The sequence below is a fragment of the Poecilia formosa genome, unplaced genomic scaffold (genome assembly GCF_000485575.1).
Source record: "Poecilia formosa unplaced genomic scaffold, Poecilia_formosa-5.1.2 Scaffold284, whole genome shotgun sequence".
In the NCBI taxonomy this organism is placed as follows: domain Eukaryota; kingdom Metazoa; phylum Chordata; class Actinopteri; order Cyprinodontiformes; family Poeciliidae; genus Poecilia; species Poecilia formosa.
This window is the reverse complement of record NW_006800223.1, coordinates 262,226-275,127: the sequence shown is the minus strand read 5'-3', so window position 1 is coordinate 275,127 and position 12,902 is coordinate 262,226. Positions and strand designations below refer to the sequence as shown.

The 12,902-nt window shown below is 38.1% G+C and overlaps 1 protein-coding gene across 4 annotated transcripts in view; it reads right to left on the bottom strand.

Annotated features, from left to right (window-relative positions):
- ptprz1b (protein tyrosine phosphatase receptor type Z1b) overlaps positions 1 to 12,763 on the bottom strand; it is a 60,015-nt gene extending 47,252 nt beyond the window's left edge. For 2 of the 4 annotated variants that reach the window (XR_001664683.1, XM_016681512.1), the window contains exon 1: positions 12,369 to 12,763. Coding sequence is in view for 3 of the 4 variants with exons in the window: in XM_016681512.1 (XP_016536998.1) it covers positions 12,369 to 12,432 (64 nt within the window). In the remaining variant the exon portion in view is untranslated. The remainder of the gene's footprint in view (positions 1 to 12,368) is intronic. The other 2 variants (XM_016681513.1, XM_016681514.1) reach the window with 2 other exon arrangements.
- Between the last annotated feature and the right edge of the window lie 139 nt (positions 12,764 to 12,902).

The window sequence follows — 12,902 nt, the reverse complement described above, 5'->3', positions numbered from 1 at the left end:
GTGTGTGTGTGTGTGTGTGTGTGTGTGTGTGTGTGTGTGTGTGTGCGATTAGCAATCTGCTAGTCGTTCCGTGAAGCGGGGATGCCAGCTAATACCTAAGCTCCTGGTTTAAAAAATAAATAAATAAAGATCTTTTTGAAGATTTCCTCGGATTTAAATGGAAAGGTCCATCTTTAACCAGGAGATCTTAAGGTCAGCTGTAGAAGAAGAAAAAGCAGGATGTGAAAAGAACATCCATGCCTCTTTATAAAAAGATACACAGTTCAGCCACCAAGTGTTTGCCAGCCTTACAAATTTGCGGCTTTTATTTCTACCCAAAGTGTTTCGGATCAACAAAGACATTATTTTGTGATCTTGTAATCTACTTCGTGTTGTCAGACAGGTTCTATTTCAGTGGGAATTTTGAGTTTACAGGTTTAAAAACCATCTTAAAAAAAGAAAACAGGGGCTGGAACAATGAATCAGATTAATCATTATTGAAATAATAGTCAACTAAGTTAGTAATTGATTGTTACATAAATAAAAATACAAAAAAAGCCATTAGCTGTATATACAATACTGTATATAGATTTATATACATTTTGGAATCAAGATAAAAACCTTACATGCCTTTGTCTGTAAGTATGTTTTACCCAAACTCAAGTAGCACAGTTTTATCTTCACCTGTTTCCAGTCCACTAAAGGAATGCTTTGTCATTTCATTCTAGGAACTAAAATATTTATTTTCTTATTCAAAAGGGAACAGAATCATTTATTTATTTGCATCTTTTAATGTATTTTTAATGTTGTACGAAAAAGGCTAAAGCGGTTAAATTAAAAGTGTATAATGTGAATTTTTTTTAATCCAATTAATTGCCAGAATAATTTATTACTAAACTAATCATTACTTGCAGCCCTAAAAAGGACACGTTGTGTTTACTCCGATTGTGTTTGTTTGATATTAAAATTTGACAATTTGAGAAAGTGTGAAAAGTATAAACAGGAAATCTATGAGAGGGCCCTTCTACAGCATCAGCTTAACATGCTGTCCATCAGATGTGTTTCCATGACAACTCGCAGTATCAAGAAAACAGAAACAGCTCCCCCCTCCACCCCCCCTCCCTCGCCTCACAATGGCGTGTAGAAACCTCAGACTTCCTGTCAGCTTCTTACTCCGACTCTTTCCATCACCATGGATACAGAACCATCCCCATCCCGTCGCTGTTTTCCACCTCGGGTCATGCCCTCCGTTTCTCACTATTATGGACGCACACAGACACGCACACCCTGGGACAATGAGACAAAGACACATGTATGCACTCACAGGCCTGAGTCTGAGTCTGAAGGAGGCGGGGTCAGCTTCAGAGGGGGTGTTGATCAAGATTCTGACCACTCTCTGGTCACACTCGCAGCCCATTAATGAACTTTCCCAGAAGGAGAAGAAGGTTTATGCTGCGCCAACATGCTGACTTCTGCTCTGTTCCTCTGAGCTCCCTCCATGACCAGAACACAGAAAATCTTCCTCCATCAAACCAAACTGGTTCTGCCTGCTGCTAAATCTCAGTGTTGCTGTAAATGATTATTTTGGGGTCGTTTTTCCCTCTTTCTGCAGGTGTAGAAGCAGACTTCCAGGGTGCTGACTCATATTTCCTTGTACTTCTAAGTTTTTTCTCTCTACTCTTAAACCCTTCTCCCTTTTTCCCCTTATTACTTTACCACCAACTTTTCTATTACATTTGCTGTAAACCCAAAGCAATTTCTACTAAAGCTTTGTTAATATATCAAGTGGAGGATCATGAGGCTTAATGTTTCGCTTGTAAAAATAAATCTGTTGGGCCTCACCTTGACACTCAGACAACAATTATCAATGTCACACTGCTGGACAAGACATGTTTAAACATTTTTTTAAAAAATAGGACAACTGTTAAATATCCTCGAGCAATCACCATAAAGTCCAACTTATTCATTTCATAAAGCCTGTCTGGCATAAATTCTGCCGTTTATTCCCTTCAGCCAGAGTCCACAGCCGGTCACAGGTTGGCCATCTGTGAAAAGTACAAAAATTGGAAGCTGGGGGGACTGTGCTTACTGCAAGTGTGCCAAATGCTCACGCACCTGGATTAACCTTTGAGTTCAACAGCTGTGCCAAAAATAAACCCCACAAAGCCAACAATGTGCAGAAGGGAAACAATACAGACAGTTGCTTCGGGGTCAAACTCTGTGAGAAGAACAGATACCCTCAACGCAGTTGAGACCAAAATGACAAAAGTGTAGCACCATGAATCTCTGAAGTCTGAATGCATGGACATGAGATGTTACTTATGTAATTGTTGGCATCAATTATAAATCGTCACGGCAATGGTTTGGATAGATTATAAATGTAGGAAAGACGTCTTTATGTTGATTATAGAATAGGTATACAAAGGAGTTCAGGGCAAAAAAAATCTAAATTCTCAGCCAAAGCATCAGCTTATCACCACCATGCTGGACACTATGAGATGCGTGTGCTGCATTTGGTTTTCAGAAAACATGCCACTGTGCATTATGGGCAAATATCTTTTCATTGGTTTCCTCTGTCCAAAGAACATGGTTCCAGAAATCTTGTGGCTCATTCAAACAAAACTTTAATAATCTAACTGGTGCTGCAATTTTGTTTTTATAGAACCCCTCCAAACTATCACGCTCATTCAGAAGCTTATTAATTATACTATTATGCTAACTGCCGGTCGAGATCATTTACCATTCTGCCCTCATGTGAATAATCCTACAATTACAGCTGGGTGCCCACTCTTACAATGACTCAACAGGAAAGAGGAAAGGGACTGAGTCCACAAGAGTGAAGAGTGAGTGAAAAGTCTTATGGGTTTTACTGTTGATGAAAACATAAAAAAGAAAATTCAACATCTGAATATGACACCGAAATAAACAATGTTGGCAAAACCCAAAAAATCCACGTTTATTTACAGAAATTACAACATATTTCTGTTGCTAGGCGAAGGATTGGCATCTCAGTTGGCCACATCATTGCCATGCCACAAAAGGAGCCTGGGAACCTCTTCCAGCACTCAGCAACCAAGAGGTGGGTAAACCCTGAACAGGTTGCCAGCAAGCACACACACACTAGACAGGCAACCATTCACACACACACTCTTACCTGAATGCAGTACAACCAACCTAACATGCAGGATTAGGGGCTGTGGCACAAATCCAGAGCAGCAAGCAGAAAAGCAACAGCTGAGACTTTAAGCTAGCAGAACTGCGGCGGTGATTCAACACTGATACCTAAAATTCAATTGTGCAACTTTGAATCTGAAAGTGAGCTCCAACATGCAGCCAGAGCTACAACAAACAGCACACTCGCATATCAGGACCACAACGAGACATTTTTAGTAGAGATGCGCCGATCCGATATTAATATCTGTATTGGTTCCGATATTGAAAAGAATTCTAGATCGGGTATCGTTGACAATGTGCCAGATCCATATGGGCAGATCTATTCAGGCTAATTCTATGCTTTGTGCTCTGAGCAACATCATGATTTATTATAATTGACTTTACATTATATTTAGAATTCCTCATTTCTGAACCAGTTGAAAGGTTTGCTGCAATTTATTTTTACATGTTCGACCAGGGTAGTCAACCTATTGTTTTTGTCAGTCTCAGCTTATTATTTATTTTACATTGACTTTTATACTCCTAATTGCACTGAATGAACAAACTGAAGTTGTATTATTTCAAGTTTCACCAAGCTTGTGAAGCTGTTGGTGTACTTAAGTGTGCTGTGCTGGTGCAGTTATCAAATAAATATCTATAGATCGGTACATTTATGTCTGTGTTTAAAAAAAAAAGAGACGTTTAAAGTCAATTCAACCATTTTTATGTATCAGTTTGGCAGAAGATCAGCTGATACTAAACCTAAAATATCAGTTTCTGTATCGGAAGAGAAAAAGTAGATCGATGCATCCCTAACTTTTAGCAATATATTTTGTAAAGCTGATATGTGCTTTCTACTTTACAATTATGTCCTACTTTGTGTTTTTCTGTCACACGAAATCTTGATAACACACAAAGTGGAAAAGTTCAGTCTGACCCAACAATTAAACTGCAGTGTTAAGTTCAAAGTTCACTAACAGTAGTAGAGCTGTTGAAAGAGTCTTTGAGCATTGGAGGACAATGATGGTATTCTTTAGAAATCCTGGATTTTGACGTATGCACTGAAGTCTCCGCTGATCATCATCTGGGTAGATTAAAAGGTAGTGAAGTTGTCTCAATCCTTGGTGCCAAAGGGAAGAAAAAAACACAACAGTAGCTTTTTTATGTGAGCACAGTCAGACACAGACAGCCATTGTCAGCTAATGGAACTTCAGACAGACTTCCTCATCTGGGGAGAGAGCTGGCATTTGATGATTGAACATCGGAGAGCTGGTCTTAGCGACTTAGTTTCACTCTTCTGCTCCTTTTCACCTTTTGTTCTCTGGTATCCTGCCATCATTCTTTTCTACTGAAAACTTTCTGCTCCCCATGCCTAGCTGCTTCCTTTATGTAAATGTTAAATGTATTTGGTTTCTTTGTTAATCCCTCGTCTCAGTGTACAACGGAGTTGTTTCGCTAGTTATTCAAACTAAATGAAATTCTTATTGGAACTGCCACAAAACTGATGCTATTTGATTATAAAAACTTTATTGTAGTTACTATAAGTAGAGGTGTAGTCAGTTTTTATATTGGCCATATGGGCAGTTGCCCATGGTAGCAATAGAAGCAAACAGCAAATTTTAAAAATGTTTGATAATGTGATGAGTTGGCAACCTGGTTGCTGGTGAGAATCAGGATACCAAAAGTTAATGTCAGACTCAACTCTAAATGAAAATCAGTTTCCCTATCTTTTCAGTGGGTTGAATTCCCTGTCGCATTATTCATATAAGAAGCACCACATCCAATATTAAGCACAAAAAAATCTTTATAAAAAAATATGTTGTTCTTAGGAAATTTAATTTAATTTTAAATTAGAGATTATCAAAAGCAGTCTAGACTCAAACAAAAACAATTCTGTGAACTGGTGCTTTAAGTCCTGAAGGAAATGCTAACGTTGGCATTGTTAGTGGCTAGCAGTTTGTCCGTTGTATTCTTACAGTGCTGGTATTGCTTTGTTTTTCATCAAGCAGTCCCAGTTGTTGCATCAGATGAGCCCAGAGTTTGGATCCGTTCTTTTGCATTGGGTGGAGTTAACCGTAAAATATAGATATTTTATATTTATTAAGTAGAGCAAAGATTTCTCAAACCAGTAGTACATCACCAATATTTCAGTCCCAGTTTGAGAAGTCTGCATACTTCTTTCATTATGAAAGAAGTACTTGCTCACTCATCCAAAATATTGGAATCAGGCGTTCCAATCACTTCCATGGCCACAGGTATATAAAATTAAGCACCTAGGCATTCAGTCTGTTTTTACAAACATTTGTGATATATTGTATAGTGTATAAATTGTTGTTTATTTAATTGGATTTTTTTTATTATCACAATAGTACAAAAAAAACGAGATAAAATTCTAAGTCCATATTTCCATTTTGAGGTATATTTAGGAAATGTGATAGTGTCACTATATAGAAACAAACATTTTTTGTATGCACCTGTAAAAGCCAGGAGTTTGTATAAAACTGATATTCAGATCCTTGTATACATTCACCAACATTTTCTGGGTGAATAAGTGGATCCTGGCAGTGTTTCAGTTACTCACAACAACCACCCAGTTGCCTGAAGCAAAGCATTATTTATACATTAGGTTTACCTGATGAAAGCCTGCAGATAAAAAGCAACAATATGGCCGTGTTTGAGGCAAAGGAGGAAATGCTGCATAGTGTGAGTCGTTATCCAGTGTTGCTGGTTAAAAGGTTTGATTTATAGTGGAGGTTAATGCAGGATTAACCTTTCAGCAGATTAAAAGCTGAAAATATGACACTGATTTAATATTTTAAAATGAAAACCGTGTTAGAATGATTGAATTCTGAGATGCATTCCCTAAAACTTTATCTATTCCTGACAACATTCATATGTTTAGATCTTATATTCATCGTAAAGACAGGTAAAATGTCCGGCTTTGATTCTGGGCAGCTCTTTTTACAGCAGGTGACTGACTGGTTCATATTGTGTAAGAATGTGAAAATCTGTAAATATGATGTTCGACTTGATAATCATATTTGAAATTAGTCTTTTAAAAAGGATATTGTGATTTTTTTTTTTAACCATGCTGGGAAACGTACCTATAATATAACGTAAGAAAGATCAATTTAATAATTACCATAAATTACATTTATTAACCTGGTGTTTACTTTTCAGGCACTTTGTAATGAAAACTTTAGTTTTAACACATTTATTCCCAACATTTATCTTTAAAGTCTTGATTAAGGTATGATTATCTGAGTATTTTTAAAAAATCCAAACATCTATTTTACATTTTTCTATTGGTATCTGATATTTAATTTAAAAAATGTGAACTAAGAAACTTTAACTATAGTTTTTGTTAGTTGTGTAGCTAAAACTAACAACTGTGTTTCCATTGACTATTGCTCAATTGAACAAATTGGAATTACAAATAAATATGTTTAATGTAAAAACAGCAATTGCGAAAAACTCACATTTTTCGTTAAAATGTTTTTGCGCTAGGTTGAGGTAGTTTTTCAGCCATATCAAGATTTCTTTTTCGAAAAACTGCAAAGGAAATACTTCATTCGCATCACAAAAGTCACGCTAGTTTGCATGTAGCAGCATCGCAACACAAGGAGTCTCACAGCTGTTAGCCAAATGTTTCATGCAAGTGTTTACGTACGTTGGCGCCATGATTTTTAATGACCTAGTCCTTGTACTATTTTACCCCATCCCACAGTCTTAGCGTGATGCCTACAGGACAAGCGCGGCGGATGTCACGGTCAGACAATATGAAAGCAAAAGGGTTGTCCTGTCAGACTGTCAGTTCCTGAAACCTGAATAAAAAAACTTTTGTAAAAGCGCACAGGCTAAAAAGCTCCCAATAGACCCCGCCTCTTAAAACTGTGGGAGGATTAAACTCTGGGCCCTATCCAGGACATATGAAAAGAACCTTCATTGCCATTTAAACAACTATTTTTCTCCTTTGTCACACTTTTCTGACTTTGCTAAAAGAATCTACCATTACAGTACCGAGATCAGTGTTTCACAGAGTCCACTTCACTGTCCAGGCGCCTTAGCATAAAGATCAAGACATCCTCATGGCACAGAACAGCTTTAAAATAGCTGTGACTGTCTGCTAAAATAGCCATGACCGTATGCCGCTAAAGTTAGACCAGACCGCAGCTAAATGGATTAAAGAATGAGAGCACTTATGAATATAATGCTTCAGATGGCGAGGCCAGATGAAAAAGTGACAGTGAGAAAAGCGAGAAAGTGGGGAGAAAAGAAGATAAAATATCAAAGAAGAAAGCAGGCAATCAATTATTCAGAGTAACATCTGTGTTTTTTAGCAATCCTCACTCTGTGGTAACCATCCCACTGGATTCACTGTTCATCTTCAATGTATGTAATAGAGTGCTGTTTGAACACAGACGTTTCTATGTAGTGCAAATCGTTAAATCTTTCTGACACTCAGAAGAGTTTCGATGTAGCCAAGTTTAGAATAAAACTTTCTGCATTCCTGCGTCTTCCTCTTCAAAGCCAACATTAAGGCGGCTTTAGGAAAACTATCTGAATCAATCATGTTGGGATGATTTGTTATCGCTTTGAAGTTAGGTAGGTTGTGTAAAATAAGCTCCAAACTTGAGTTTCATTCCCCAGCAGGAGACATTCCTACTCAGCAGAAAGCATTTCAACAACTAGCATATATCCTCAGGTGGCACCTCACCTGGGTGGAGTATTCACTCAAGACGGGATGTGAAAAGCGATACAAATGCAGAGTTTTGCAACTACGAACTGGGAATGACAGTCAAGAATGGGGAGCAACGATATAGATCATAGAAAATGGAACAATTCTTCTCAGCAGACTTTAATTTGCTGGAAGATCACCTTCTATATTCACTTCCCTCTAACATCTTGTGAAGGTTCTATGCCTTTCTTAGGCCTAGTCCACATGTAGCGCAATATCTGGGTTTTATGCGTTTCTGCCTTTTATCCACTCAAAAGCTCAGTTTAGTAACACTTATTTATAAAAACTCAGACCAAAGTGGAGATTTGAGAATACATGTGGACATGAGAAATTACACTCTGCATCCAATATGCGTTAATATCCATATACTTGCTTTGACAAGACTCCCAATCGACATTGTCCACATTAAATCACATTAAAACAAATTCAGATTTGTGGATCTGATATGACAAAATGCATTAGAATAGCTCATGAGGCCATTTAAGAAGAACCGTAGAAGTAAACACCGACAGACATCCTAACCACTCTGACAAGTGAAATGCCATTTCATTCAAGTATAATTATAAAGTGGTTGTAAGGCAACCTTCCAGCTGGATGTGAACTCCCATACCCCTTGTGATTTGTATCTGACTGCAAGTTATGTCATCGCTCTTCCAATAAATTCATGGATTTACTCACTCTGCTTTGCTATGGGGCCCCGGAAGCATGTGTCACTATTTTGTAGCCAATTAGTATTGCACCATCCGGCATCCCGTTATGTCGACCGGACGAGCCCCCTCTGGATCGAGTGCTCGGCCAGATGGCATCCCACCAGCAGAACATATGATTGCTCATGTCACATTGAACCTGACATAATGTTTGGTGGCACTTTGCCCAGATTTCCCTCAGTGAAACGAAGAGGGCATCATTTATCTTGTAAGAACTGTCACCAGAGGGCTATTTATGAATGTCTACTTTACAAAAACTATGGCCACCAACATCATATGCTTGCAAGTTGCCAATGTGGTACTTCTCCAACAAGCTAATATCCAGTGTCCAATGTTGGCCCAAACACTAAAGCTACACTAATCAGAATATCTCTACACCTATCCGCTGGCTTTTATGGGCTTAGTATTTTAAAAAGAAACCTGGTGCCTTTTATTCAGAACATAAAATTCAAAGGTTGTTAAGACGACTGTGGAGCTCTTTAGTCTGAACATAATAAGGTTAGAATAACACACAACATCAAAGACCACTTCTGTCTGTAAGGCTAATTTCTCTACTGATAGATAAAGAGGACTTGTATGGACACTCAATATCAGTGAGCCACCCTTAAGGAGAATCCATTCTTACAACAGATTGAATTTCCTGGGCTTTTCTGGAACCACACCAATAACTTATGGGTTGAATTATCAGTGGTCATTTTTCTATCAACATTTTTGTGTATTGCATCTGAAAATAATAATTTCCCCAATTTTGCAAAAATGTTTTTACAGTCACTTGAGGTGGTTGTTTGCTTTTCAGAAAAAGATTTAATGCACATTTGTCAACTACTTTTATACTCCTTTTGGGTATAAAAGGAGTATAGAAAAATTATAGAAAGGTAAATATAGTTGAAGCAACAAACCAATCAGTGGTTAACCAGAATCACTCAGCTTTTCACTTGAACAGTGACCCAAAACCTAACCAATCAATATAGCAGCATTTGGTTTTTACCATCCTAAAATTATGAGAATGAACTCATTTGTAGATTTTAGCCTATGGCAAGAAGCCCTAACTCTCCTGTTAGTCCTTTTTCTGCCTTTTATTTAGAAGCTTCCACTTAGTATTCACACATATCTCAACTGGTGAGATTTAACACATGCAATTATGAGTAGAAAGCATCAAATGCAATCATATTGTGGGATAAATGGAAGGCTGGTGTCTGCCGTTAACATTAGAAGAAAGTACCACATAGACAACAACCATGCTGAGCTCAAGAAGATTAGCTTCAAATCTGAACGCAGCTGGATTCAAAGAACTCAGAACTCTGTTTTTTTTTATACTGAATATTTAAAGTAAAATCTTGCAGAAAAAAAGGAAAGCATGTCATGATTTCTCTCCCCTGCTGAACCGCACACTCAGATTGACGGGCATCATCTGCTAGAGCTACAGAGATCCGTGGTGTGTCGATGGAACCATGCTGAAGAGCATATGCCTCGGTGCGAGAGGCACATGCTGACTGGTGGAAACAAGGCCAGAGATGGCAGCCATAACATCACAGCAATTTATATGTATGTAGCAGAGTGTGAGAAGGAGGTTAGGCATGAAAATTTGTTCCTTTGGAGTCCAGGCTTACTGGAAGACAGGCGGTGTTTTCAGAAGTACTCATCGGGTTCACTTCGTTTCAGTAGAGAGAGAGCAAATAACAAGACATAGAGGAAAGCGATTAGAAGACAGTGAAATGAGGATGTGTGCGGTTGCAATGATGCATCTTTTAACTCATTCCATTTCTCTACATTGGCATATTTCTACCATATATTACAGTTCTTTTGGGTCTTGTTTCTATTGGTTTCCTCTGAGTAAAACATGATCACAGAAAATCACATCAAAGCCAGTTGAGGACATGGAAAAAGCCTAATCCTGGCTTCCGAGGCAGAACGTCATACTCTTTATCTTCTGGCGCTCCTTAAAAGAAATGCCAAAATAAATCAAATAACCTTGTTAGGAGGGAGTTTTAAGTATGTTAGCATCTTCACTTTGATTTCTCCCAGTTCTAATCAAACTAGGAGAAGATGAAAAAACTTGAGAAAGTAAAGTGTTTCCAAGTTGATTTTAAATTCTGTGGGGAAAAAAGTTATAGAAAGATAAATATAGTTGAAGCAACAAACCAATCGGTGGTTAACCACAATCACTCAGCTTTTCACTTGAACAGTGACTGGACTATCAACGTAAAGTGAGTCAGGTTTGCTATGATGTACGATCTAAAAATTACACACAGCAGATGCGTTCAACCAACCATATAACAGTACAAATTGGAATTATGAAAATAAATCCACTTGATGGAAAGATACCAATTGCAGAAAAAAAACTCATGTTTTTTGTTTTGTTTTTTTTTTAGAAAAAGTCTTTTCCACAAAATGACAAAGGAAACACTTTTTTAGCATCACGAGTCACATGATCAACAACTGGATGTTACTACCGATGGAAAAGACAAAGACAGCAGAAACTGGTTTTTTTTTTGTTTTTTACATTAGCAGAAATGCCTTGCAAATATATTGCAATCAAAAACCATGAACGTTGGATTGTTCACTGACAGTTTGCACTGTCAATTTTTTTTTCAGTGATACTTAAAAAGGTCGTCCCTGATTGGTCATTGAGCATATTGTTTGGTCTAACCACCAGAAGATTTAGGGATGCTATTTGGATAATTCAAACACAACTTCTTAATATTTTTGGAATATTTTCGGATGTTTTCTTATGCTTTCCACCGTCTCATGATAATCCCTAATAACTATATGAGAATCCTTAATCTTTTCTAATAATTTCTGTCGGTTTATTATAGTTTTGAGAGCATTGTCCACAAAAAATAACATTGTTTGTTGATTATTCCAGCAAGTTATTGTAGCAATATTGACAATAAAGATACAAGTGTGACTTCAAACCACTTTCATTACAAATGAATCACCATCATCATCAAAATTATTGCCGTCAGGCATATTATTGCCACCTTCAGAAGATGTAACCGGAACAGCAGCAGGTGTAAAGTACATTGTAAAATATGTAAATGTCAGCAGTCACAACAATACCCAACAAATTTGCAGCAGGTTTCTAAATATTTCAAAAATGTCCTGCCCTAGACATTCCACTCAAAGGTTCTCACAGACATTTAACTTGAGGTAATTTGTCCATTTTTTGTCTGAATAGAAATTAACCTGTATAACGTTGATTCCTCAGTGTTAACACCCACCTTGCCCCCTGTTACCAAAGTCTGAAACCAGTCCTCTCTTCAGACTTAACCAGCAATAGTTCAGACACAAAGTATTCAGGTGGAACAAAAAGAGTCATTTGTTAGAAAGACCTTCTTATTTATTTTTAGATTTCTTTTTTAAACATAATATTTGCGGTAACCAAGATTACAGTCAGCATCTCAAGTCCTGCACATGGTCCCTCTGCAGAACATCACATTTTTTTGGTCATTCACAGTGTTCGTTCAAAAATACTGACCCCAGAGATTTTCATTTGCATGACAGACTGCAGAGGAAAAAAATATTTCAGCAGGAAATTAAAAAGAAAAGAAAAACTATCCCTGCATAAATATAGCTGTTGCGCATTCTAATGAGGCTGCATTAAAATCCACAAAGCGACTCTTTACCAACGATTGCACAATCTGAAAAGTGCGCTGGATGTCCGTGGGAATTCATTAGACGCGCGCAGCTCAAAATGAAGCGCGTTCATATCGTCACATGTCAGTCAGAAGACATTTAAACCCTTCAATCCCCTCTTTTCTTTTCTCCACCGCAACAGTTCATTCTCTTACCTATGTGGCTGATTAGAAGCAGCTGGCAGATGCAAACATCGGTTCTCAGAGCTGTAGAGTCCATGGTGTCGATGAGCTCAACGTAAAAAGCCGGGAGGGAAAAAAATATTTTTCGTTTTTTTTTTTTTAATTATCGGATGTGCTAAGAGGTCACATCGTTGAGCCCGTCCTCTGTGTGTGGGACGGACTCGATACAGACTGGCTCAGCAAGGCTTGGTTCTGCTGGGTTGGTTTAAGGAGAGCGGGCTCGCGCGCCGCCAGGTTGGTTGGTTGGCTGGACGGTTGCGGACTCGCGCTCTTCACGTACATCGCATTAAAGAGACGGACAGCGCGCGCGCCGCCCACTGCCTTGAACGGAAATCAGTGAATCGCTCCTATAATGTGCGTCTGATCTTCCTGCAGGGACCCATTTATCTGCAGCGGCTGGGACTCACTGGCTGCCTGTCGCTCACACAGCCCGTTATAAATACAGTTAATATTATATCATCCAGGTTGATCGTTACCCTTCTTGATTTTTTTTTTTCCATGACAATA